The sequence below is a fragment of the Pseudophryne corroboree genome, chromosome 5 (genome assembly GCF_028390025.1).
Source record: "Pseudophryne corroboree isolate aPseCor3 chromosome 5, aPseCor3.hap2, whole genome shotgun sequence".
Classification (NCBI taxonomy): domain Eukaryota; kingdom Metazoa; phylum Chordata; class Amphibia; order Anura; family Myobatrachidae; genus Pseudophryne; species Pseudophryne corroboree.
Genome location: NC_086448.1, coordinates 737,770,553 through 737,797,339, shown reverse-complemented (window position 1 = coordinate 737,797,339; position 26,787 = coordinate 737,770,553). Strand labels below are relative to the sequence as shown.

The window sequence follows — 26,787 nt, the reverse complement described above, 5'->3', positions numbered from 1 at the left end:
ATACTGCCTCCTTGTCGGAGGGAGACCTTGGTAAAGCAGACTTCAGGAGCCTGCGCAGGGGAAACGTCTCGACATTCCAATCTGTACCCCTGGGATACTACTTGTAGGATCCAGGGGTCCTGTACGGTCTCAGCGTCATGCTGAGAGCTTGTCAGAAGCGGTGGAACGCTTCTGTTCCTGGGAATGGGCTGCCTGCTGCAGTCTTCTTCCCTTTCCTCTATCCCTGGGCAGATATGACTCTTATAGGGACGAAAGGACTGAAGCTGAAAAGACGGTGTCTTTTTCTGCAGAGATGTGACTTAGGGTAAAAAACGGTGGATTTTCCAGCAGTTGCCGTGGCCACCAGGTCCGATGGACCGACCCCAAATAACTCCTCTTCCTTTATACGGCAATACACCTTTGTGCCGTTTGGAATCTGCATCACCTGACCACTGTCGTGTCCATAAACATCTTCTGGCAGATATGGACATCGCACTTACTCTTGATGCCAGAGTGCAAATATCCCTCTGTGCATCTCGCATATATAGAAATGCATCCTTTAAATGCTCTATAGTCAATAAAATACTGTCCCTGTCAAGGGTATCAATATTTTTAGTCAGGGAATCCGACCAAGCCACCCCAGCTCTGCACATCCAGGCTGAGGCGATCGCTGGTCGCAGTATAACACCAGTATGTGTGTATATACTTTTTATGATATTTTCCAGCCTCCTGTCAGCTGGCTCCTTGAGGACGGCCCTATCTATAGACGGTACCGCCACTTGTTCTGATAAGCGTGTGAGCGCCTTATCCACCCTAAGGGGTGTTTCCCAACGCGCCCTAACTTCTGGCGGGAAAGGGTATACCGCCCATATTTTCTATCGGGGGGAACCCACGCATCATCACACACTTCATTTAATCTATCTGATTCAGGAAAAACTACGGTAGTTTTTTCACATCCCACATAATACCCTCTTTTGTGGTACTTGTAGTATCAGAAATATGTAACACCTCCTTCATTGCCCTTAACGTGTGGCCCTAATAAGGAATACGTTTGTTTATTCACCGTCGACACTGGATTCAGTGTCCCTGTCTGTGTCGACCGACTAAAGTAAACGGGCGTTTTAAAACCCCTGACGGTGTTTTTGAGACGTCTGGACCGGTACTAATTGTTTGTCGGCCGTCTCATGTCGTCAACCGACCTTGCCGCGTGTTGACATTATCACGTAATTCCCTAAATAAGCCATCCATTCCGGTGTCGACTCCCTAGAGAGTGACATCACCATTACAGGCAATTGCTCCGCCTCCTCACCAACATCGTCCTCATACATGTCGACACACACGTACCGACACACAGCACACACACAGGGAATGCTCTGATAGAGGACAGGACCTACTAGCCCTTTGGAGAGACAGAGTGAGAGTTTGCCAGCACACACCAAAAACGCTATAATTATATAGGGACAACCTTATATAAGTGTTTTCCCTTATAGCATCTTTTTTATATATTTCTAACGCCAAATTAGTGCCCCCCCTCTCTGTTTTAACCCTGTTTCTGTAGTGCAGTGCAGGGGAGAGCCTGGGAGCCTTCCCTCCAGCCTTTCTGTGAGGGAAAATGGCGCTGTGTGCTGAGGAGATAGGCCCCGCCCCTTTTTCGGCGGCCTCGTCTCCCGCTCTTAACGGATTCTGGCAGGGGTTAAATATCTCCATATAGCCCCCGGAGGCTATATGTGAGGTATTTTTAGCCAAAAATAGGTTTTCATTGCCTCCCAGGGCGCCCCCCTTCCAGCGCCCTGCACCCTCAGTGACTGCCGTGTGAAGTGTGCTGAGAGCAATGGCGCACAGCTGCAGTGCTGTGCGCTACCTTAAGAAGACTGAGGAGTCTTCTGCCGCCGATTCTGGACCTTCTTCTCTTTTCAGCATCTGCAAGGGGGCCGGCGGCGAGGCTCCGGTGACCATCCAGGCTGTACCTGTGATCGTCCCTCTGGAGCTAATGTCCAGTAGCCAAAGAAGCCAATCCATCCTGCACGCAGGTGAGTTCACTTCTTCTCCCCTAAGTCCCTCGTTGCAGTGATCCTGTTGCCAGCAGGACTCACTGTAAAATAAAAAACCTAAGCTAAACTTTTCTAAGCAGCTCTTTAGGAGAGCCACCTAGATTGCACCCTTCTCGGCCGGGCACAAAAATCTAACTGAGGCTTGGAGGAGGGTCATAGGGGGAGGAGCCAGTGCACACCACCTGATCCTAAAGCTTTACTTTTTGTGCCCTGTCTCCTGCGGAGCCGCTATCCCCCATGGTCCTTTCAGGAACCCCAGCATCCACTAGGACGATAGAGAAATATATTTTTTTCCCAAACCACAGAACATCAGTTGATACCATCGGTACATCATTATGACTTTTATTTTTACAGACCCGCAGCCACCAGGTACACACTTGGGGGGGTTAATTTACATTTCCCCAGCAGCTGCTATTGTCTGCAGCCAATGGGTGGGGGGTCCTGCCGTGCTGACCAATCAGCAGCACGGCAAACACTGGGGGAGGGTGGAGAGAGGCAGAGGGACCTTTCAGTCCCTCTGAGAGCGGCAGCTGCAGGAAGTTTCTCTTCCCTGCAGCTGCAGACGCTGTGTATCTGACTGGTCGCATCCTGTGCAACCAGATTAGATAAGGCACTCGCTGGTGTAGTTGCATTTGATGTGATCATGCCAGGCAAGTTGTTTAAAGCCTGGTAAATGTCTTTGAAACTGACAGTGCAAACAAATACTGTAAGCAAACAGACCTGTTCATGCACATGGGTGCACACATATGAACGCACACACATATATAATCTCTGAAGAGCATCCACTAGCGTTAGCGACTGGTAGATACTAGTATGTTATGCTGCAGGGAGGCTTTCATAATATGCTGTGTGTGCTTTATTAAATTCAAAAGAAAGGACTAAGTAAAAGGTTTTGTCTGTACTTTTAGACGATACAAATAAAAAGGGACGCCAGACTTGTGTGTGTGTTCTTTTAGACATTTTCCTCTTTTTTTGTAATTAATCTCTTTATTAAAACAGTGTGAATAACAATATTAATAGACATAGTCAATATAAAAAAGTAACATTCAGTTTAATTTGTCAGTATGGAACAAATACCCTGAACTGTAATCTCTGTTTATACAACATTGTGAACTAAATAAAGTACAATTAAAAAAACTATTTTGTGTTGTCATTCAAGCTTAATATAATGCTTAATATTTTTTCTTAATACTGCATAGAAAATCCTAGAAGAGAAACGGGAAGAAGAGAAGGGGGAGCGAGGGGTACGAGTACAATGGCAGGGAGGGTTAATTATCCATTCCTTAATTTAATTATAACCAGGAATAAGAGTTATTGTATTGAACCCGGATAAACTAGAATGATTTTGGGCTTCATGGTTTGTATGCAAATGCAATTGTAATTTTTCTAGGCTACGGAGCTTCGAATGTCAGCAAGTGAGGCTGCCGCCCTGGCATAAAAAAAAGACGCCCACCGGCGCCATTGCAAACTCGTTCGCAACTGCGTACACATTCGCATGCCCTATGGCTACGTAGACTGAATGCGGCAGTAGCGACGCTAGCGCCATGTTTCTCTGTGTACATGATCGCAGCTGACGGCAAATACACGCCCTGAAAACAGCAATGACTCCTCTGCATTTTTGCCGCCACTCCCTGTTAACACCTCCAAATGGTGCCTTCCTGTCACTCGCTTTTCCATAAAATCCTCATTGCTAGTGCGATCGCAGAACATGCACAATTTGCCAATAATCACTCTGTTGCGTGAACATAGGCCTTTGCCATTGGGGAGTCGATGTTCCTCATTTCTGCATCGATGGTGAATATGTGTATGCAGTTGCTGAGGACCCTGCGATGGCTCCGGTTGGGCTTCTGTAATGTTTTCTGTGTTGCTGCTTCACTTGCAGTGGTTGTGGAGTCCGCAGTCTGACAGATCAGCTGCACAGGCTTTTGTGTACAAATCAGAATCCGGCCCTTAAGCGGTGTACACACTAGGCGATATTTTAAACGATATTGCTCATTTTCACCCTTTAGAGAAATATAATTTGTAATATCGTCCAGTGTGTACGCACAATATCATTAATGATGCGTACTCCCGCGGGTCGTTAATGAGGGCTTCTGTCGTCTGTACATGCAGGTCAATTTTGACTATGTCGCTGACGATGCATGTTCAGGAAAGAGGCAGGATGGCATCATTGAACGATATCGTTCAGTGTGTATGTACTACCTCGTTTGCCTGGTATGTCAAAGGGAAACACTGATGATATCGCTCATGGAATGTATCGTCTAGTGTGCACCCAGCATTAGTTACATAACGTATGTGTAAAATCAAGGATTTAGGGGGTCATTCCGAGTTGATCGCTAGCTGAAAATGTTTGCTGCGATTAAGTAAAAAAAAGTAATTTCTGCGCATGCGTATATGGCGCAATGCGCACGCGCAACGTACTTTCACAACGGCCGATGTATTTTCACACAAGGTCTAGCGAAGCTTTTCAGTCGCAATGGCCGCCGCAGAGTGATTGACATGAAGTGGGCGTTTCTGGGTGTCAACTGACCGTTTTCAGGGAGTGCTCGAAAAAACGCAGGCGTGCCAGGAAAAACGCAGGCGTGGCTGGGCGAACGCAGGGCGTGTTTGTGACGTCAAATCCGGAACTGAATGGTCTGAAGTGATCGCAAGCGCTGAGTAGGTCTGAAGCTACTCAGAAACTGCACAATATTTTTTTGTAGCCGTTCTGCGATGCATTCGGTTGCACTTCTGCTAAGCTAAGATACACTCCCAGAGGGCGGCAGCTTAGCGCTTGCACGGCTGCTAAAAAACTGCTAGCGAGCGAACAACTCGGAATGACCCCCTTAGTAACGGACTTTAACGGTTTATAAAACAAAGCCTAAACACTGTTTTTCAGTACATGTATGTATGAGGCTTTACAATCAAATCTCAATTATCAATCACAACCAAGAATCAACAGGACCCCATCAATAGAATCCTCCTTTTCTCTTACCCCAGTTATTCCTCATACAGTAAAATTGTGCAGAACTCACATATATCAGAACTTATGAGATATCTTAGATATAATTCAAAATAATGAGAAAACTGTATGTTGGGTTTTGTTTTTTGGTATTTTACGTATCCTGTTAACTTATATACAAATTGCTGCAGCATTATCAAGTATTTGTGGTTCGTATATGTCACTCAATGGATCGCCACACCAAATATATCACTGTGTCTTTGATTAAAGCAGCTGTAGGAACATAGTAAAACCTTCACTGGTAACAGCTGTAAATTGGCTGATGTCTTCATTTTCTATAGGCAGGAAAAAGGGAATATTTAAATCAGCATATCACTGACAAGTATCATTTATTGACCAGTCATGTTCTAAAACAAGTAAAAAAAAAAAAAAAATTGTAGATAATTATGTGAATGGCCCCATAGCAGTAAGAACACTAGTAACGCTTATATATAGGTGCTGCAGTGACATCTACAGGCTATACTAGGTAGTACATGCAATTAAAAGCAAAAGCATCAAAGAATGCTTTAGTTTGTTACTATTCATAAAAGTTTTGTTATATTGTGTATAAGACATTGAACATTTTGGGACTGATACAGATTTGTATGCAGTTCCATTTTTATGGAGCTTATCCTTTGTGTTTTCATACTGCGCATTAGTCGTCACTGCTGGCAATACAGAGCTATACGTATCTCATGCACAGTTCCACTCGCAGCTGGCAGAGCGTAACTAGGCTGTAATAGGACATTTTCCCATTGGCAAAGTCCAGAGACATTGTGGGCTATGCAGAGCTATGGGTACTCATAATTATACCTGTTTTTAGATGGATCTTTTGCACCAGGGACAGGACTAGTGCACATGCACACTGATAGTGATAATAGGTAACCAACCACGTGTACAAATGGGGACGGTTTGGCTGCAGAGATTCGTACAACTCGGCATACGGGTGACTATATGCTGCTATTACGGACATCTTGCATGCTACTCTGCACCAGGCCCTTTCTTACTTCCCTTTTAAGCAGTAAATCCAACATTACACAGTTATGAATGACTTCAGGAACATAGAACCTGATTCAGAGGTGGTCGCAATGAGTGATTGTTTGCTATTGTCCATGTGTGATAACTCCAGAAAACCCCTATGGCGCATGCGTACCCCAGACTGTGTGCAAAAGCCGCCAATGTATACACAATCGATTGCAACATAACTGCTGGCTCACGACCATGGGCGTTTCTGGGTGGTGAACGGGCAGTTTCCTGAAAAAAAGGCGTCTCATGGGCTTGTAATGAGAGTGGCATGAACATACCAAATGCAGACTGACAACCTCCAACTGCAATGCCATAGGTAATGGGTTCGAATCCTGGGCACATCATCATCCCGAAATGTAATAAAGGACAGTGCGACTGAACAGCAAAGAGCTATTAAGTCAAGTCCATGTATAGGTATTAGCGACAGAAGGGGTTGGGGTAGGAGACAGGGAACAGAGGCCATGTTTAGATGAATAAGGAAACACTAAACAGGCTGTAGGCTGTTGCAGATGTTAATAGTGCACCAATGGTGGACTGGACAGAACCACTGACACAGCTGCACTGTATACAGACACTGATTCAGGCCCATAATGAGCCATGGTATTAAATGTTGTTAGTGCAATGTTCATCCATCATCCAAATAATGACACATTTACTTGGTTACTTGAAACATGAACTCATACAGTTAAGTAGTCAATAACCTAAATATAAAAGCTTCACATTTATTATGATGATATAGTATCCATAACTCCTATTATGTTACCTTTTTCAGTTCCACAAACTTGACGCATTCCAGCCACATATCTAGAAACCATTTTCCACACAGAGCACAGATATTCCTACTGGAAAGCAGAGCCCGGGCATCTGGATAATACTTGATTTGCTCTCGCAGAAATGAGTCTCTGCCCTGCAGATGGCTCAAGATGAATCTTGCCGTTATTTCCTGGAAGATGTTGTAAAGGTTCCCATAAAGTGTGCATCAGGAACAGGAATACCTTCATTAGGGTGAAGTAACTGTAGTAGTACTATAATTCCAGATAAATTCCAGAAAAGTGCATCGGATACATTTAACAGAGCACATACAATTTAAGTGAAAATCTATGCAGTTTAAGATCTGTGATTATCTGATTAGTTAGTAATTAGACTATAAAAATAATACAGTATTAATCAATTTAGGTGCATCACTGTATATGTATTCTAGTAAATTTTCTAAAACCTCTTAAAAGGAATAGTGGAGCTGTTGCCTACAGCAACCAATCAACGTCCAGCTACCATTCTCTGGACTGTACTAGATGGGTGTGGTAAAAGTTGCCAGCAGCCGAGTTCCTGGTGCCCAGCATAGCCGTGCCGGGATCCCGACCGCCGGAATGCCGGCAGCGGGGCGAGCGCAAATGAGCCCCTTGCGGGCTTGCTGCGGGCACGGTGGCGCGCTACGCTATTTATTATCCCTCCGTGGGGGTCGTGGACCCCCAAGAGGGAGAATAGGTGTCGGTATGCCGGGTGTCGGAATTCCGCCACCGGTATACTGTGCGCCGGGATCCCAACAACCGGCATACTGAATACCACCCATACTAGATACATGCTAGCTATAATCTGGTTGCTATCGGCAACTCCTTTACTTTTCCCTACTAAAAATGTTAATAAATATCCCGAACAAATTAAGTTTAAGATGGATTTATCAACACATCTTTTTTTATTATTTATTTGTATAAAAATAATTGGTTATCACAAATGAAACAGCTTGCGGGGTTTGGAAAGTGTCAACATTTCGTCGATTTAACTGCGAGATTTAAAGTGCCAATTGTTTTAAAAGGCAAAACCAGGCTGGTTTTACTTATATAAAAGTGCTACTTTAAATCTTGTGGTTAAATGGTCAAAGTCTTTGCTACATTTGGCTTATTTATTATTTTCTGTTGCTTATCATATGTTTACCTTCAGAGACAGGATTTCTTCATCCTGAATGGCAGACACCGGCTGTTTCTGCAGCAGAGGATTCTCCTCACAGTACAGTTCTTGTAGCGGGACCTCATGCATCTATAATACACACATACAACAAAGTTAATGTGAGCCCTCTGGGAACGGAAAATGAACGTATTTATTTTGTATACATATTTCTGCAGAACACTTTCCTAGCGTGCTGTTGCTCTGCGAAGGATGGATGGACGGAGCAGGCAAGTAGGGTTTCATTAATTTGCAGAATGTATATCATTACACACAGAATGGTGCAGTTACTGTTAACTAGCTCACATAAGAATCATATGCCCTCCAGTTGTCAAAATGAAAATGTCAGTTAAGTAAAGACAACATGTAATATACAGTGCATCCAGAAAGTATTCACAGCACTTCACTTTTTCCATGTTTTGTTATGTTACAGCCTTATTCCAAAATGGGAAAAAATTATTTTTCCCCTCAAAATTCTACACATAATGACAACGTGAAAAAAGTTTTTTTGTGATTTTTGCAAATTTATTAAAAATAAAAAAACTAAGGAATCACATGTACATAAGTATTCACAGCCTTTGCCATGAAGTTCAAAATTGAGCTCAGGTGCATCCTGTTTTCATTGATCATCCTTGAGATGTTCCTACACCTTAATTGGAGTCCACCTGTGGTAAATTCAGTTGATTGGACATGATTTGGAAAGGTACACACCTGTCTATATAAGGTCCCACACTTGACAGTGCAGGTCTGAGCACAAACCAAGCATGAAGTCTGTAGAACTCAGAGACAGGATTGTCTCAAGGCACAAATCTGGGGAAGGGTACAGAAAAATATCTGCTGTTTTGAAGGTCCCAATGAGCATAGTGGCCTCCATCATCCGTAAATAGGGTTGCCACCTCTCCCGGATTTCCTGGATTCTCCAGGATCTGGTGGCAACCCTCCAGGAGGCTTTTTCTATCTCCCGGATTCTGGGATTCTCCCGGAATAAGGGGGACCCGCCACACCCCCTCCCCTCCCACGCGTCACCATTGGTGACGCACCAACTGATTGTACAGTGCCACCCACGGGCGCGGCGTGCCCTTTGCACTGTGGCAACCGCCGGCCAATAACCAGAGAGGAGGTCCCGGCCTGTCCCGCCCCCATGCATTTCCCACCCGGCCGTCCCGAAAGTGGAGGTCTAAGCCGCTGCACGCCAAACTTCATTGACGTAATCGGTATCGTGCGGCAGCGGACGTCGGAGAAAGGGAACGCCCGCAGCTCACCTCCTCCCAAACAAACTGCAGACAGCACTCCTGAAAGTTTGGAGGTATATATTGAGCAGGTGCTACACACACTGTTACAGTAGCGGATTCACCATGTAGCAGCTCATCCATTCATTGCTTCCCGATAGTCACACAGCCACCAGTAATACAGTCTCCTGCGCTGCCCATCTGCATCATACTGTCTCCGGCAGTGGAATACAGGCAGCCAGTTGCTCTACACCTGCTGTGTGTCGACCCACAGGCACCGATTTCATGTTATGCTGGAACTTGTAGTTCCATAACGTCCAGAAACCCACATGCTACTTTATTCTGTTGGAATTAACCAATGTATATTATGTTTTATACCACTTGTAATATTTATTTACATTTTTGTATATAGACCCCTTAGTATCTCCTATATAATAGCCCAGATCTGTGACTTTGTGACTCATTTGCTAACGCTGGGCGGAGTCACAACCCTGGGCGGAGTTAATCAAATGAGTCACAGATCTGGGCAAATCTATAGGAGACTAGGAGCAGAAGCAGATAGTATGGGCATGTCACAGGCAGGGGTGCATACCTCCCAGCTTTCTTCGGGCAGACAGGGGTGCATACCTCCAAGCTTTCTTCAGGCAGAAGGAGGGACACACGTGCGGCGAAAATGGGGCGTGGCCAACTAAAATGGGGCGTAGCTTCACGGGAGGGCCCCCGTTTTCGTCAGTGAGGGGGCATGCCCAGCGCTCTATGAGCTGCTGGCATGCCTCCAGGGGCGGATTATGAGTCCGGGGGGGCCAGGGCACTTGAGACAGGGGAGCCCTATGTCATTGCTGTTCCTGCTGTGGGGCTGGGGGCGTGGCCTAATCGCGGGATACGTGACCACGCCCCCTTATGCAAATTCTGGGATTGATTTTTTTTTTATATGGCATTTTGGCCCCTCAGCTAGGGCTAAATCCAGAGGAGGTGGTCGCTCCCCCCTACACACCCGCACAGGCAGAAAAAAGCAGGGAGACTGCTGCCTCCCTCCAACACCACAGACCTGCCAACATAGGCGTGCGCAGAGACTGACTGGCGGGTGCCGCTCCGGACTTCCCCCCCTCCAAGACATTATAGTGTTCTCTCACCTCCCCTATCCTGGATATAGACTGCTCACCTGGGCGGCCCATAGACTGCACACCTGGGCAGCTCCTCCAGACCCCTACTCAATGCACCACACCTCCGCACCTTTCCCTCCACCACATGCGGCACTCCACCCCTCCCCCACACGCTGTGCCTCCAGACCCCCTACACCACTCCTCCGCCCCTCCACCACCCACAGCACCTCCAGACCCCCTCCACCATCCACCCCCCATATATGTCTCCCCCCACACCTGCCCCCCTCCACCCACAGCATCTGCAGACACCCTCCTCCATATGCGGTCCCCCCCTCACCCACCCCTCCCCCAGCCATGGCACGCCCGTACCTGCCCCTCCACCACCTGCAGCGCCTGCGGACCCCCTTCTCCATCCGCCGCACCACCCGTACCTGCCCCTCCCCTACCCACGGCGCCTCCGGACCCCCTACCCCACCCCCGGCACCCCCGCCCCTTCCCATCCTACAGAACCTACGGAACCCTTCACCCATCCGCAACATCCCCGCACCTGCCCCTCTCCCACCTATGGCACCCCTGCCACTCCCCCACCTACAGTGCCTCCGGACCCCTCCTCCATCTGCAGCCCCCACACCTCTGCCCCTCCCCCACCCGCAGCACCTCCCGACCCTTCCCCATCCGGGCCCCTTCCCGCTTCCGCCCCCCTCCATCCGCAGCATCTACAGACACCCTCCCCCATCCGCAGTCCCCCCCGCACCCGCTACATTCTGTACATCGTGCCCTGCAGGTGCTGTTCACGCCGTCGCAAGAGTCTGCGCATCCTTCACCATCGCACGCCCTTTCATTGTGCAATATTTAACCACTAACAAAGGAATGCAGGTAATACTCCATATAATACAAATATTAAACCCCAGAAAGGCATGCAAGGGTTAAGGGGGCGTAGCCCCTTGCGACGGTGTGAAGAGCGCCCGTAGGGCGCGATGAAGCACCTAGTAGTATTGTATATGACTAAGGTGAAGGGGGCTAAGAAAGAAATCAAATGTGCAAACGCTCTGGCTGAAGCAGAAAGAGCCCTGTAAAGGGGAATTGGACTACACCTTTGTTTTTTGTTAATTATAGAAATTGAAAGAGTAAACCAAAGGGATTTATTAAGACTAAGGGCTGTAACACAATACCCGGTTTTCCCCGGATGGCAAAAAGCGGCTTTTTGCCATCCGGCAGAGTCTTTCACACACAACGGCTTTGAGCCGTGTGTAATGCTGTGCGCATGCGCAGCAGCAGACACGGCTTGGAAAAAAACTGTTATGTGTGAAAGCTCCCCTTCACACACACGGTTCTCTGCCTTCAAAGACAGCACGGCCACGGCACGGCAGCCGGACCTTCCAGTGTATATTTCTGGCTGCAACCCAGCAGCCGGGCCGAGTCCGTGCAGTGTGAAAGGACCCTACCCCTAATACTGTTAATTACAATACCGGCACGGGAAAAAGCCATCCGACTTTTTCTCAGCCGGCAAAAGCTGGCGAGTGTGTTTCAGCAGAAAAGCCAAAGAAATAGAGGGCCTAATTCTGAGTTGATCACAGCAGCAAGTTTGTTAGCAATTGGGCAAAACCATGTGCACTGCAGGAGGGCAGATATAACATGTGCAGAGAGAGTTAGATTTGAGTGGGTTATTTTGTTTCTGTGCAGGTTAAATACTGGCTGCTTTATTTTTAAATTGCAATTTAGATTTCAGTTTGAACACGCCACACCCAAGTCTAACTCTCTCTGCACATGTTATATCTGACCCTCCTGCAGTGCTCATGGTTTTGCCCAACTGCTAACAAACTTGAAGTTGCGATCAACTCAGAATCAGGCGCAGAGTCTTTCAGGGAAGACAAGTGTTTAGCATATTGCCTAAATGAGTTTCTCTTCAGTAGAAGAAGGAAAGAGAACTAAGATGATTAGCATGAATACCTGTTAAGGAGATGGCCCTGGACAATGTATCTTTAATATTCCAACACAATTGCTCGATTTAGAGTAAATAATTTTTCTCTGTACTTTTTGTCAACTAAAATTCCATTCCTTATTAACAGAGGAATTTTGTTGGATTATGAACGATACATGATCAAGGGCCATCTTCTTATTGTGTATTTATGCTGGGTACACACTGATAGCTATATCTGCAGATATATCTATGGATGGATCGGGCAGTGTGCTGTGCATACACACTGCCCGATCCGTCGGGAACAGACGTCATGAACTGGGCGGGTATTTACACACGCCTGCCCAGTTCAGCTGTCAATCACCGCCAGCTGCAGCAGCATGTGTATGGGCGGTCAGCCGATTGCCCGTACACACACAGCGATGCGCCAATATATCGGTAGAATATAGGTAAATATAGCTTTAAGAAGTAGAATACAATTTTTTTTTAAAGTGCGTACCAAACTGCTCTGGGCTTTTTCAAAATTTGGTGCATTTCTAATAAAATACACATGTACTATTTCATAAATATAGTACATCATTTTATTTACATGAACAGTGCTTGGTGTATGGGGGGGGGGGGATCTGAAAATGGCTGTGCACCGACGCTTACCATCCAACCTGATGGAGCTTGAGAGGTGCTGCAAAAAGGAATGGGCGAAACTGCCCAAAAATAGGTGTGCCAAGCTTGTGGCATCATATTCAAAAAGACTTGAGGCTGTAAATGCTGCCAAAGGTGCATCAACAAAGTATTGTGCAAAGGCTGTGAATACTTATGTACATGTGATTTCTTCATTTTTTTAAAAATTTGTCATTATGGGGTAGTGTGTGTAGAATTTTGAGGGAAAAAAAGAATTTATTCCATTTTGGAATAAGGTTGTAACATAACAAAATGTGGAAAAAGTGAAGCGCTGTGAATACTTTCCGGATGCACTGTAGTTGCTTTGATAACAATTTATCTACTGTTACCTGGAGGTGTCAGTATGAGTTGGGTATGGTATGCCAACTGCCATCATGTGGGCAGTGATGAAATGTTGACATGTTGAAATTGCAACAGGGGTGATTTACCTGCTCCTGTGATTCCAGCAGCATCTTCCGGGTTCCGGTTATCATGTAACCATCACTTCCAGGTAAGAGTTGAGATCCTCTGGCATTCTAGTAGTATTTCTTTGCTATCCCTAACCCCCGTGCTAGAGTGGGTTTCCTTAGGGCAGACTAGATGGGCCATTTGGTTCTTACCTGCCATCAAAGTTCTATGTATCTGTGATTATAATCCTAACCCACCCCCAAGTGCCTAACCCTAACCTCCCCATAGAAGCCTAACCCTAATGTCAAGTTCTATGTATCTGTGATTATAATCCTAACCCTAATGTCAAGCTCTATGTATCTGTGATTATAATCCTACCCCCCCCCCTGCAGCCTAACCCTTATGTCAAGATTCTGACAATATCAGCATTACACCTGTCAACATTTCAACAATGTTGACTACCTAACTGTCAACATTGCGGTGTCGACAAGAGTAACGTCAATATTGTTATTGTCAACTTTTTGACTACATCCCCTCAATATAAGCCAGGCAAGGACATGCTCCATTGACATCACAATGTATACCAGCTGAGACTGCTGAGAACCAGTGACATCACTGCGGTACTCAAACCAACATTGGGGTCCCTGGCGCCTAGAGAATTTATGGACTATATTCTTTAGACGTTACAGTTCCACAATGAATAAACCTTCTCTTTGCTGCCATAGGGAATTATACTCACTCGGGATGGAAACGCCTGGATTTGGTTTCCTGCAACGTCTAGAATTCTCAGCTTCCTTAGTCTACACAGCCTCTAATCAGGAAAATAATTAGGTATTTAAGGGACAGATTAAATAATATATAAAAAATACTGCATTCATAATCATATGTTAATGTGTTAAGAGAACTAGAGAAAATAAATAACAGGTAAGAATTAAGGAAAAGGGTTAAATAGGTCTCTATATTTACCTGATTATTATAAAAGATCAGTTTATAGACATTTAAAATCATTCCATAATGACCCTTCTTTCAAATGGAGTCTGCCATTGCAGATTAAACGGCTGCACCTCAGTGTCCAGGACACTTGCCCAGTTTATAAAGGTCACTTGCCCAGTTTATATAGGACACTTGCCCAGTTTATGAAGGACACTTGCCCAGTTTATAAAGGTCACTTGCCCAGTATATATAGGACACTTGCCCAGTTTATATAGGACACTTGCCCAGTTTATGAAGGACACTTGCCCAGTTTATGTAGGACACTTATACTGGGTGGTCTTCAGTTTGCTGGCTGTTTATGAAGGACACTTGCCCAGTTTATAAAGGACACTTGCCCAGTTTATGTAGGACACTTATACTGGGTGGTCTTCAGTTTGCTGGCTGTTAGGGTCCCGGCGCACAGTATACCGGCGCCGGAATCCCGACAGCCGGCATACCGACACCATTTCTCCATCTTGGGGGTCCACGACCCCCAAGAGGGAGAATAGAAAATAGATCGCGTGGCGCACCACCGTGCCTGCAGCGTGGTGAGCGCAGTGAGCCCGCAAGGGGCTCATTTGCGCTCGCCACGCTGTCGGTATGCCGGCGGTCGGGATTCCGGCGCCAGTATGCTGTGCGCCGGGACCCCGATAGCCGGCATACCATACTACACCCCTTATACTTCCAGTATAACAAGCTTTCTACTGACATGGAAACAGATTTACTCTCATTATACTAGTACAGTACTGTTGATCCACATTGGCTAGATAAATGCTCTTCCTAATGCAGGTTGGTAATTCAATTTTTGCTAGTAAAAATTTTAATACTGATTAGGGACAGGTGTAACCTCTCCTGAGTAATGCTTATGTTAAAATAATTTCAATCTTCCCTAAGAATAATATAATTTTTTCCGCAAGTATGGTTAGGGTGCATTGTACAAAATTGCGCAGTTGAAATAAAGAAAAAAAAAATAGTGTAAGATGCATACGCAGTGGAACGGGAGACGCACCGGACACCAGGGAACAAGTACGTTTATCACTGCTGCAGCATTGTGATTTTGGATCAATGCATTATGTATCCTGAACCGATTCATAGAACATCGCAATGAAAATCTTTTTTTCTTTTAAAAGATCAGAGATCGATGCCCATCCCTACATTCAGCACTGACAATAGAATAGAGTAATTGATATCCCATGGTCCTAGAAGGTCACCATAGATTGGGGCCACAGACACTTCCTACTGTTAATTATTATTATTGTAGATGTTAGATCTGACAGCAAAGGCCCGATAGTGGATACTGTCTCTTTTGCACATACGTGGCCAGGGTCTCCACATGTGCGGTCATAAACAATCGATGGTACAACCATCAACAGTTTTCCCATGAAGGTTAGAAACCATCAACCATCAGTGGCAGAACCTTCCATGGACAACCCTAAGCCAAGGTCCTTGTCCCTCATCTAGACAGTACTTTCTTACCTGGTATAATCTTTATGTACATGGTGTGATCTAGCCAGAAAATGAATGTCACCTGACACATTGCTCACCTCTGGAAGCACAATCAGATTGTTCCGATAAACCTGCAGTTCCGTCAGATTGGTCAGATAGCCTATCTGCTCTGGTAATGTTTCCAGCTGGTTGTTTGCTAGGTGCAGCTCGCACAGGTTTTGCAGGTAGCACAGTTCTTTTGGGATGTCTTTCAGACAATTATGGTTTATACTAAGTTTTTCAAGAAGTTGCAACCTAAATACACACATATACATGGAGGTTCATACAAAGAATAAGACATACAGTATACAACATGTCATCTAGAATTCATAAAACACAAGACGGGATCATATTCCAGCTACTCCTGCTGGACCGGCAGTCTGAATTATAGGGAAATGATTATTAGGGGGTCATTCAATTGTCCAGGGGTCATTCAATTGTCCATAATGTAAGGTGTAGCTGCACACATCATGGATAATTATGAGAGAGCAACATTGCTTTTCTGTGATCCCCTATGGTAGGGATGGGGAACCTTCGGCCCTCCAGCTGTTGTTGAACTACACATACCAGGATGCCCTGCAACAGTTTTAGCATGGCCAAATAGCAAAACTGTAGCAAGGCATGCTGGTATGTGTAGTTTAACAACAGCTGGAGGGCTGAAGGTTCCCCATCCCTGCCCTATGGGGATGAAAGGTACAACGGTCAATGTTGAGACTGTGATGTGCTCCATTATGACTGTTCCCTTGCTGTTCCAAAGGCACATCACCAGCACTGTGACCAATTTAAATTACTGGGCATAAAAACAGGTGCAAACACAACTGGATCTATTATTCTGAATGATTCGGGTTGGCACTTGCACACTGCACCTAGCATTCCTTTTCTTGTTTTTTTTCTAGCAGTGCTCCACGCAGTTACAGTAAGAAGAAACATTTAGCGATTGTCTATGTGTAACTATTTACTTTTGTCCATCCAGTATTTCATATCCCTTGGTCAATACTTAGTTGCCACCATTGAATCTATTACAGTTATCATTTTTTTTTTGGGGGGGGGGGAGTAAATGTTATCTTAGAACAATGGAATGGAGCATAGTCAGCCAGTGAAAACAGAGGGGTAAATCACAGTTGTCTACCCTCCCTCATTCTGCAGGAGACTCCCTGAAATAGAAGCAATCTCCCTGACTCCCTGAATAGTCCAGCAATCTCCCTGATTACCCCCATTACATAGCTGTTATTGGGGGGGAGGGGGGGAATAAATCAGAGATACATACATTCAAATGGGCTCATCAGTGCCATTTCCCTGTATTGGTTTATACGGCACAATAACCCCTATGGTTACATGCATTTTAAATAAGGTTTCTTGTGGCCATTTACAGTATACAGAACCTCTTGTAAAACACAATACACAAACAAATCCTGCAAAATATCAGTGTATTTTCATTAACAAGTAGATCTTTCTAACTTTGGGGCTCATTTACATTTGGCTGTAAGTCATTTTCATGACACGCCTCTCAGGTGTAGCAGTACACGTCCGCGCTGATAGGTGTTGCTTTCCCAATCTACCTGAAATGCTTTTTCAAAAGTAGGCAAGTATGGGCTAAATTTACTAAGGTGTGAGGGTTTTTTTTTTAACTGGTGATGTTGCCCATAGCAACCAATCATATTCTATCTATTATCTTTTAAAAGCAGCTAGATAAATGTTAAGTAAAATCTGATTGGTTGCTATGGGCAACATCACCTGTTCTAAACAAACCTCCCACCTTAGTAAATTTAGTGAGTTTGAGCTTGTTGTCACTTCATGCTCAGCCTCTCTAATGTTGCTCCGGGAGCGTGCTTCGGGTGACTGTCCCCTACAAAGACAAACATTTTCCACAGTATGAGTTTTTTGGCAGGTGCTAACAGGCTTTCTTCCAGGATCTGTCTGTAATGTGCACCACTCATCTGTCCTGACAATGGGGGTCATTCCGAGTTGTTCGCTCGTTATTTTTTTTTCCGCAACGGAGCGATTAGTCGCTAATGCGCATGCGCAATGTCCGCAGTGCGACTGCACCAAGTAAATTTGCTATGCAGTTAGGTTTTTTACTCACGGCATTACGAGGTTTTTTCTTCGTTCTGGTGATCGTAATGTGATTGACAGGAAGTGGGTGTTTCTGGGCGGAAACTGGCCGTTTTATGGGTGTGTGGGAAAAAACGCTACCGTTTCTGGGAAAAACGCGGGAGTGGCTAGAGAAACGGAGGAGTGGTTGGGCGAACGCTGGGTGTGTTTGTGACGTCAAACCAGGAACGACAAGCACTGAACTGATTGCAGATGCCGAGTAAGTCTCGAGTTACTCAGAAACTGCACAGAGATGTATTTTCGCAATAATGCGAATCTTTCATTCGCAATTTTAAGAAGCTAAGATTCACTCCCAGTAGGCGGCGGCTTAGCGTGTGTAAAGCTGCTAAAAGCAGCTTGCGAGCGAACAACTCGGAATGACCCCCAGTATTGCCAGTCCCCAGTGTTAGAAAACTTCCCTATAACTACCATACCTGGCTTGCAAGGCAGTGTCTGATTCCCCCTTACACAGATCTTAGCATTAAACCCGAAAGGTTTCACTTTACGGAGTATTATCAGACTGCTGTGGTGCCAGCATAGCATGCTATGAGCTACAAACGTCAGTGACTGTGATACAAGATAGTGTGTCTGATCAGACATGGAATCATGTGATGTATACATAAATATCAAAATGTAATGCGATAACTACTTCATTGTTAATATATGGTTTTTATAGCTGTAACCAAGCGACTTATTGATCTTACTTGTGAATGTCAGAGGGAAGATGCTCCAGTAGGTTGTTGTTCAAGTTCAGAGAGATCAGATTTTCTAATCCATCTTGTAAATAAAACAAACAACGTGTATATAGTGATTGTTCTCCCATGATTACATACAGTATTTTCTATATTATATAAGGCATATTGTATTATACAATATTGTACTACATAAATCACAGATTCACACACAAGTGATACTACTACATGTAATAACCCCTGTAAAGAATATCTGTATTAACACTTCAGTGTTTATTGGGCAAAGTTGTGAATTATAAGCAGTATACTGTGTAATAACCCTTCATGGGCATGGTGGGCCGAGGTGTAGGGTGTCAGACGCTCCCTAGCCTGACCACTTTCACCGTCTTGGGCTGGTTGACTCCATCTGTAAGGTCTGAACCTGGGCCAGGCATTGCCTATTGCCATAGTGAGGCACACATAAATGGCCCTACCCCTCCCCTCCTATTTGGCCACTACATTTTTAGCCCTCCTCCCCCTCAAGTCCTCACAAAGGGGATGTAGTTATGTGACCGGCGGTCTGAAGACCACTGGTCACAATACTTCCCCCTGCATCCCGGAGACCAGTGTCTGACTGGGGCGTGAAGGGCCCACCAGGGGAATGCAGTGATAGGGGCCCATCATGTTTAGGGGTGTGGCTAGTGGGCCCCTTGATAAAAAATATATAGTAAATCCTGGTAGCGCATGCATGATAATGTACCAGAATAATAACATCAATGCACTGTAGAAAATACACCATAGTCCTGTGCAGTGTAATGTAACATATATATAATTCAAGTAGACAGTCTGGAACCTGATCTTTCAAAGAGGGGTGGGCCTCCAGGCAAGGGGACCCACCGGTGGTTTCCCCTGTACCCCGGTGGGCCAGTCCGACCCTGTCGAAGACTGACAATCCTAACAGTTGGCATGACGACTGAATGGGACTATTCCCACTCAGGGCCGGCCATAGCTATAGGCAAACTAGGCAATTGCCTAGGGCATTTGATATGCCTAGGGGCATCCGCAGCTTCTGCTGATTAAAATGATATGCGGCATGCCTATATTCTGTGTGTAGCATTTCATATGCAGATACAGCCACAGTCTCACATTATATAGGCATGCTGCATATCATTTTAATCAGCAGAAGCTGCTTGTGCATCCTAGCAACATAGCAATGCAAATAAGATGCATTTTAATTTTAAAAAAGGTGCCCGACGTTAGCATTGTGGCAAGATATGAGGACACATCTGTATCCAAGCAGAGGCAGAGGTCACAGTGTTAGTGGCAGTGAGATTGCTGTGTGCATGTGAGTGGGTTGGTTGTGCAGTAGTGTTCGGAATATGTGTAAGGAGCATTATGTGTGTCATGTAAAAATGCATTAATAATGTGCAACATATGTGTAAGGGGCACTATATGTGTCATTATGTGTATAAGGGCATTAATAATGTGCTGCATATGTGTAACAGGGTACTACTGTATGTGTGTCATGTGTATAGGGGCACTAATAATGTGCAGCAAATGTGTAGGGGGCACTATGTGTCATTATGTGTATAAGGGCATTAATAATGTGCGGCATATGTGTAAGGTACATTATGTGTAAAAGGGCATTAATAAAGGTTATCATAATGTGTAAGACGCATTATGTTTATAAGGACATTAATGATGTGTCTCATATGTGTAAGGGGCATTACTGTGTGGAATTGTGTATAAATGCATTACTAATGTGTGGCATTATGTGCATAAGGTGCTCTACTATGTGGCGTTGCATATAGAAAGGGCATTACTGTGTTGTACACAAAATGGAAAGCTGCTCAATCAGATTGTAATGTCACTCAGGTGCTAAAAGGGAGGGGTAATTCTGTGTAGGAAAAAACTGTGTTCCCTAATGCACACCGAGTGAGAAATATTACTACATAATAGTCAGATAATACGGAGATCTTAGTTGCGTATATCTGCAGATATAGGGTTAAGCCCCCAGGCCGATCGACAAGGCTTCTCCGTCACTGGGGGTCCCTAATACTAGGTATGGGTCCGGGGTGCAGGACCCCACGATGTCGGCACAGGTCGGCCACCCCAGGTCAGCACACAGGTGAAAATTAATAGGGGTTAATAAGAAGCACCGAAGTGCAATGTAAGTGGTGTGATTAAAATAATATATACAAAGTGATAGGGAAAATCATAAGTGTTAATAAAGTGTTAGGGTGTGCCGACCTGAAGCAGCCCAGCCACACCGACACAGGGGCCACCGCACCCCACACCCACCCCATAAATAATTACAAATATGTCTGGGTTAAATTCCCAGTGTAAGGCCACATGGTAATGGCTCCTACAGCATCTGAGAGCCAGCTTACCTGGGGATACCCCTGGCTTCCCCTATGGCACTATGGAGTCAGCAATCCCTCCTAATGCTGGCCCATCTATGCCTCTCTAAATACAATACACAAAATGGAAAGCTGCTCAATCAGATTGTAATGTCACTCAGGTGCTAAAAGGGAGGGGTAATTCTGTGTAGGAAAAAACTGTGTTCCCTAATGCACACCGAGTGAGAAATATTACTACATAATAGTCAGATAATACAGAGATCTTAGTTGCGTATATCTGCAGATATAGGGTTAAGCCCCCAGGCCGATCGACAAGGCTTCTCCGTCACTGGGGGTCCCTAATACTAGGTATGGGTCCGGGGTGCAGGACCCCACGATGTCGGCACAGGTCGGCCACCCCAGGTCAGCACACAGGTGAAAATTAATAGGGGTTAATAAGAAGCACCGAAGTGCAATGTAAGTGGTGTGAATAAAATAATATATACAAAGTGATAGGGAAAATCATAAGTGTTAATAAAGTGTTAGGGTGTGCCGACCTGAAGCAGCCCAGCCACACCGACACAGGGGCCACCGCACCCCACACCCACCCCATAAATAATTACAAATATGTCTGGGTTAAATTCCCAGTGTAAGGCCACATGGTAATGGCTCCTACAGCATCTGAGAGCCAGCTTACCTGGGGATACCCCTGGCTTCCCCTATGGCACTATGGAGTCAGCAATCCCTCCTAATGCTGGCCCATCTATGCCTCTCTAAATACAATACACAAAATGGAAAGCTGCTCAATCAGATTGTAATGTCACTCAGGTGCTAAAAGGGAGGGGTAATTCTGTGTAGGAAAAAACTGTGTTCCCTAATGCACACTGAGTGAGAAATATTACTACATAATAGTCAGATAATACGGAGATCTTAGTTGCGTATATCTGCAGATATAGGGTTAAGCCCCCAGGCCGATCGACAAGGCTTCTCCGTCACTGGGGGTCCCTAATACTAGGTATGGGTCCGGGGTGCAGGACCCCACGATGTCGGCACAGGTCGGCCACCCCAGGTCAGCACACAGGTGAAAATTAATAGGGGTTAATAAGAAGCACCGAAGTGCAATGTAAGTGGTGTGATTAAAATAATATATACAAAGTGATAGGGAAAATCATAAGTGTTAATAAAGTGTTAGGGTGTGCCGACCTGAAGCAGCCCAGCCACACCGACACAGGGGCCACCGCACCCCACACCCACCCCATAAATAATTACAAATATGTCTGGGTTAAATTCCCAGTGTAAGGCCACATGGTAATGGCTCCTACAGCATCTGAGAGCCAGCTTACCTGGGGATACCCCTGGCTTCCCCTATGGCACTATGGAGTCAGCAATCCCTCCTAATGTTGGCCCATCTATGCCTATCTAAATACAATACACAAAATGGAAAGCTGCTCAATCAGATTGTAATGTCACTCAGGTGCTAAAAGGGAGGGGTAATTCTGTGTAGGAAAAAACTGTGTTCCCTAATGCACACCGAGTGAGAAATATTACTACATAATAGTCTGTTACTGTGTTGTCTAATGTGAATAAAGAGCAGTAGGGTGTGGTGTAATGTAAATAAGGAGCAATTCAGTGTGATGTAATGTGAATAAGGGTCTCTACTGTGAGGAGTAACGTTTATAAGGTAAAGTGATACTACTGTGGGATGTGATGTGAATTATGGACACTATCGCATGATCAAATGTGAATAAAGTTGCAGTACTGTGTGGCGCAATTTGAATTGGGGTTACTATTGTGTGGCCATGCCCCTTGCAGCAAAAACACACCCCTTTTTGGGCTGTGCACGAAATGTGCGAACTGTTCCTATTTAAAATATAGGGGGTACAAACACCAAAATAAGAACTGTTATGGGTGAGGGGTGATGGTGCTGGGAAAGAGGTGCAAGGTCAGAGGCGGAACCAGCGGTGGTGCTAGGGGGCACCAGCCAAAATCTTGCCTAGGGCATCATATTGGTTAGGGCCGGCTCTGTTCCCACTTGCGGGTGTCTACAACACCCATAGAGTGGGAATAGAACCTGTAGTGAGCATACCGCCCTCCCCTCCCCCCACCGGCATTCTGCATCCGGGATTCCTGCGTCGGGATGCTGGCCACCGGGATCCCAGACACCGGTAATACATACCCCACCCCTCACAAGCTGATTCTGTACTTATTTTCTTTCCACTCAAATTTGTGCCAGATTCCCCACCCAATTAAACCTCATTTTTACAACAGACATGGTTAAAACGTGAACAACATTAATGGAAACACCTGAACAATGTTGACATTGACATAATGTGGATATCTGCATTAAGGTTAGGGATAGGGTCAGCATTATTATTACTGCTTATTTATATGGCACCACAAGGGTTCTACAGCGCCTAAAAGAAATGAGCAAAACAAGAAGACAAAGAAGACACACTTGGCCAATCCTCGGCAGATCAGACTGTTTATTATACAATCATACTGTAGCCCCGCTCGCAGATTGTACAGCCAATCCTCGCTACACACTTGGCCAATTTTTCAGCAGCCAATCTGTTTGCTGAAAAATTAATTTGGCTGTGGGAGAAGTGAGATTTATTATCGAGCGATGTAATTAATTATTATGGTCAAGGGGGGATAGAGACAGCAGTTTAATAGTAACATAGTAACTAAGGTTGAAAAAGACAATTGTCCATCGAGTTCAACCTATTTGTGGTCTCCTATTCAGTCCTATTATAGGACTAATTATATTAACTATAATGCGTGCCTATGCACCATAACCCTGAATATCTTTATCCAATAGGAATTTATCTAACCCATTCTTAAAGGTGTTGACTGAGTCCGCTGTTACTACTCTCCCAGGCAGGGAATTCCAAACATGTATTGTCCTCACTATGAAAAAACCTTTTCGCCTCAATGTGCGGAAACTCCTCTCCTCTAACCTAAGCGAGTGACCACGTGTCCTCTGTGCTGATCTTATAGAAAACAGGTCCCTCCCAAGCTCTGTGTATTGACCCCTTATATATTTGTAGAGGTTGATCATGTCCCCTCTTAGTCTCCTCTTTTCCAATGTAAACATGCCTAGCCTTACAAGCCTTTCCTTGTATTCCAGCGTCTCCATGGCCTGATTAGTTTGGTCGCCCGCCTCTGAACCTTTTCTAGATCCAGGATATCCTTTTTGTAATATGGTGCCCAAAGTTGCACACAGTATTCAAGATGTGGCCTCACTAGTGATTTATATAATGGGAGTATAATACTCTCGTCCCTTGCATCAATTCCCCGTTTTATGCATGCTAATATCTTATTTGCCTTCTTTGCTGCACTCCTACTTTGGGTACTGCTGCTTTATTTGTTATCTATGTGAACCCCTAAGTCTTTTTCCAGTACAGAATCCCCTAATATTACCCCATTTAGTATGTAGGTGTTATTTTTGGTCTTGCCCCCACAGTGCATTACCTTACACTTGTCTGTGTTGAATTTCATTCTCCATTTTGCCGCCCATGCTTCCAGTTTAGTTAAGTCGTTCTGAAGAGACTCAGCATCCCCCTCCGTATTTATAACCTTACACAATTTGGTGTCGTCTGCGAAAATTAACACCATGCTCTCTAGACCTAATGTTAGGTCGTTGATGAAAATGTTGAACAAAAGTGGTCCAAGTACAGACCCTTGTGACACACCACTTAGTACTTTAGTCCAATTTGAAAATGATCCATTGACCACAACGCGCTGCTCCCTATTATCTAACCAATTACTAACCCAAGTACATATTGTGCTCCCTAGCCCTATTTCTTGTAGCTTATAGATAAGACGCTTGTGTGGTACAGTATCGAAAGCTTTGGCAAAGTCTAAAAAGATTACATCCACCTCCTTACCCTGATCAAGGTTCGCACTTACTGTTTCCTAAAAGCCAAGTAAGTTGGTTTGACATGATCTGTCCTTCACAAATCCATGTTGGTTCCTTTTAATGACCTTATTTGCTTCAAGGAACTTTTGAATACTTTCCCCACTATAGATGTAAGACTAACTGGTCTATAATTACCTGGTTCAGCTTTGCTCCCCTTTTTGAATATCGGCACTACCTCCGCTATACGCCAGTCTTTGGGAACCATACCCAATTTAACCGAATTCATGAAGATCAAAAATAGAGGTCTTGCTAGTTCAGCGTGCAGCTCCATAAGAACTCTCGGGTGAATTCCATCTGGACCAGGTGACTTATTAATCTTTAACGTTTTTAATCGGTCACAGACTATCTACTCACATAAATAAGCATTTAGCAGTGGGACATTATCTTTGTTGAGATTTTGTGTTAGACCCAGCATTTGGTCCTCTCTGGTAAATACCGTTGAAAAAAACTTGTTTAGTTTGTTTGCTATGTCATTATCATTTTTGATTAAGACTCCCCTCTTGTCCTTTAAAGGGCCTATACTCTCCTTCTTTAGTCTCTTGCTGTTGACATACTTAAAAAAAAATTAGGTATTCGCTTTGCTTTCCTTTGCTACTAGTTTTTCAGTTTCTACTTTAGCCGCTCTTATTCCTTTTTTGCATATTTTGTTACAGTCTTTATAGTGCTGTAATGACTCCGCATCCCCCTCAGATTTGTATTTTTTAAATGCTCGTCTTTTTTTGTCCATTAATTCCTTTATGTTTTTGTTAAACCAAATTGGTTTGGGATTTTTATTCCCTTTTTTGCTGCTTGTGGGAATAAATTTCCAAGTATTATTAATTAGCAGTGATTTTAATACATCCCATTTCTCTGTAGTATTTTTTCCTTGAAACAGAATTTCCCATTCACTGTCCCTTAACACTTCCTTCATCATGTCAAAGTTGGCTTTGCTAAAGTTTAGAGTCCTAGTTGAGCCAGTATAGGACTGCTTACAAACACTGATATTGAATGTGACCATATTGTGGTCGCTGTTACCTATGGGCTCTCCTACTTCAATATTTGATACCAATTCCCCATTGTTAGTTAATACCAGGTCTAAGATTGCATTGTACCTAGTTGGTTCCTCAATTAATTGAACTAAGTAATTATCATTTAGCGTGTTTAAAAAACATATTGCCCCTAGCAGTATCACGTGAATGTTCCTTAAAAAAAAAAAAAAAGGAATTATGTGGGTCCCCCCCTAAAAGGCATCACTAGCACCGGGCTCTTTGAGCCAGCTTTGGTCCAAAAATATACTGGGAATAAAATGTGTAGGGGTCCCCCATATTTAAAGTACCAGCACTGGGTTTTTGGAGCTGGCCCTGGTGCTAAAAATATGGGGAACAAAATGAGTAGGGGACCCCCATATTTTCGGAACCAGCACCGGGCTCCTCTAACAGGTGGGTTATGCTGCAGCCAGGGTACACACTTACAGGGTCCCGTGGCCGAAGCATTCATCCCCCCTAACTAGTCAGCCCAGGCCAGAGATTCCTGGGGAAGTGGGGACCCCACCACCAGTTAAGGGGTCCCCCTCTCCAGGGCACCCAAGGCCAGGGCAGTGGGTGCTGAGTAGATAGTCCAATAGTGAAAAATAGAATACTGTCTTTTACACAAGGACCACAGGTCCCAGCAAGCCTTCTCCGCATGCTGGTACTTGGAGAACCACAAGTACCAGCATGCGGGGCATTAAAGACCCTCTGGCATTTATAGGCTCTCTGTAAAAATAGGATTTTAATACCTACCGGTAAATCCTTTTCTCTTAGTCCGTAGAGGATGCTGGGGACTCCAAAAGGACCATGGGGTATAGACGGGATCCGCAGGAGACATGGGCACACTATACTGTGTTTGGAAGGACAGAACTGTCAACTCTCACTTTGTGACCCCCACACCCAGAGCTCCTGCACTTAACATAAAGAAAACTGAAGGCCCTCTGGTATGCCCAATCACGTCAGTCCTTTGTAATGCCAGATCTATAAGAAACAAGACTGCAACAATTGCTG

At 44.8% G+C, this 26,787-nt stretch overlaps 1 protein-coding gene across 1 annotated transcript in view; it reads right to left on the bottom strand.

The window, feature by feature from the left end:
- Positions 1 to 2,966: 2,966 nt before the first annotated feature.
- LRRC69 (leucine rich repeat containing 69) overlaps positions 2,967 to 26,787 on the bottom strand; it is an 87,679-nt gene continuing 63,858 nt past the window's right edge. The window contains exons 3-8 of the mRNA XM_063924090.1: positions 18,545 to 18,617; positions 15,809 to 16,004; positions 14,032 to 14,103; positions 7,969 to 8,070; positions 6,800 to 6,979; positions 2,967 to 5,306 (exon numbers count right to left, since the gene is read on the bottom strand). Coding sequence (XP_063780160.1) covers positions 5,196 to 5,306; positions 6,800 to 6,979; positions 7,969 to 8,070; positions 14,032 to 14,103; positions 15,809 to 16,004; positions 18,545 to 18,617 — 734 coding nt within the window. The 3' untranslated portion in view covers positions 2,967 to 5,195. The remainder of the gene's footprint in view (positions 5,307 to 6,799; positions 6,980 to 7,968; positions 8,071 to 14,031; positions 14,104 to 15,808; positions 16,005 to 18,544; positions 18,618 to 26,787) is intronic.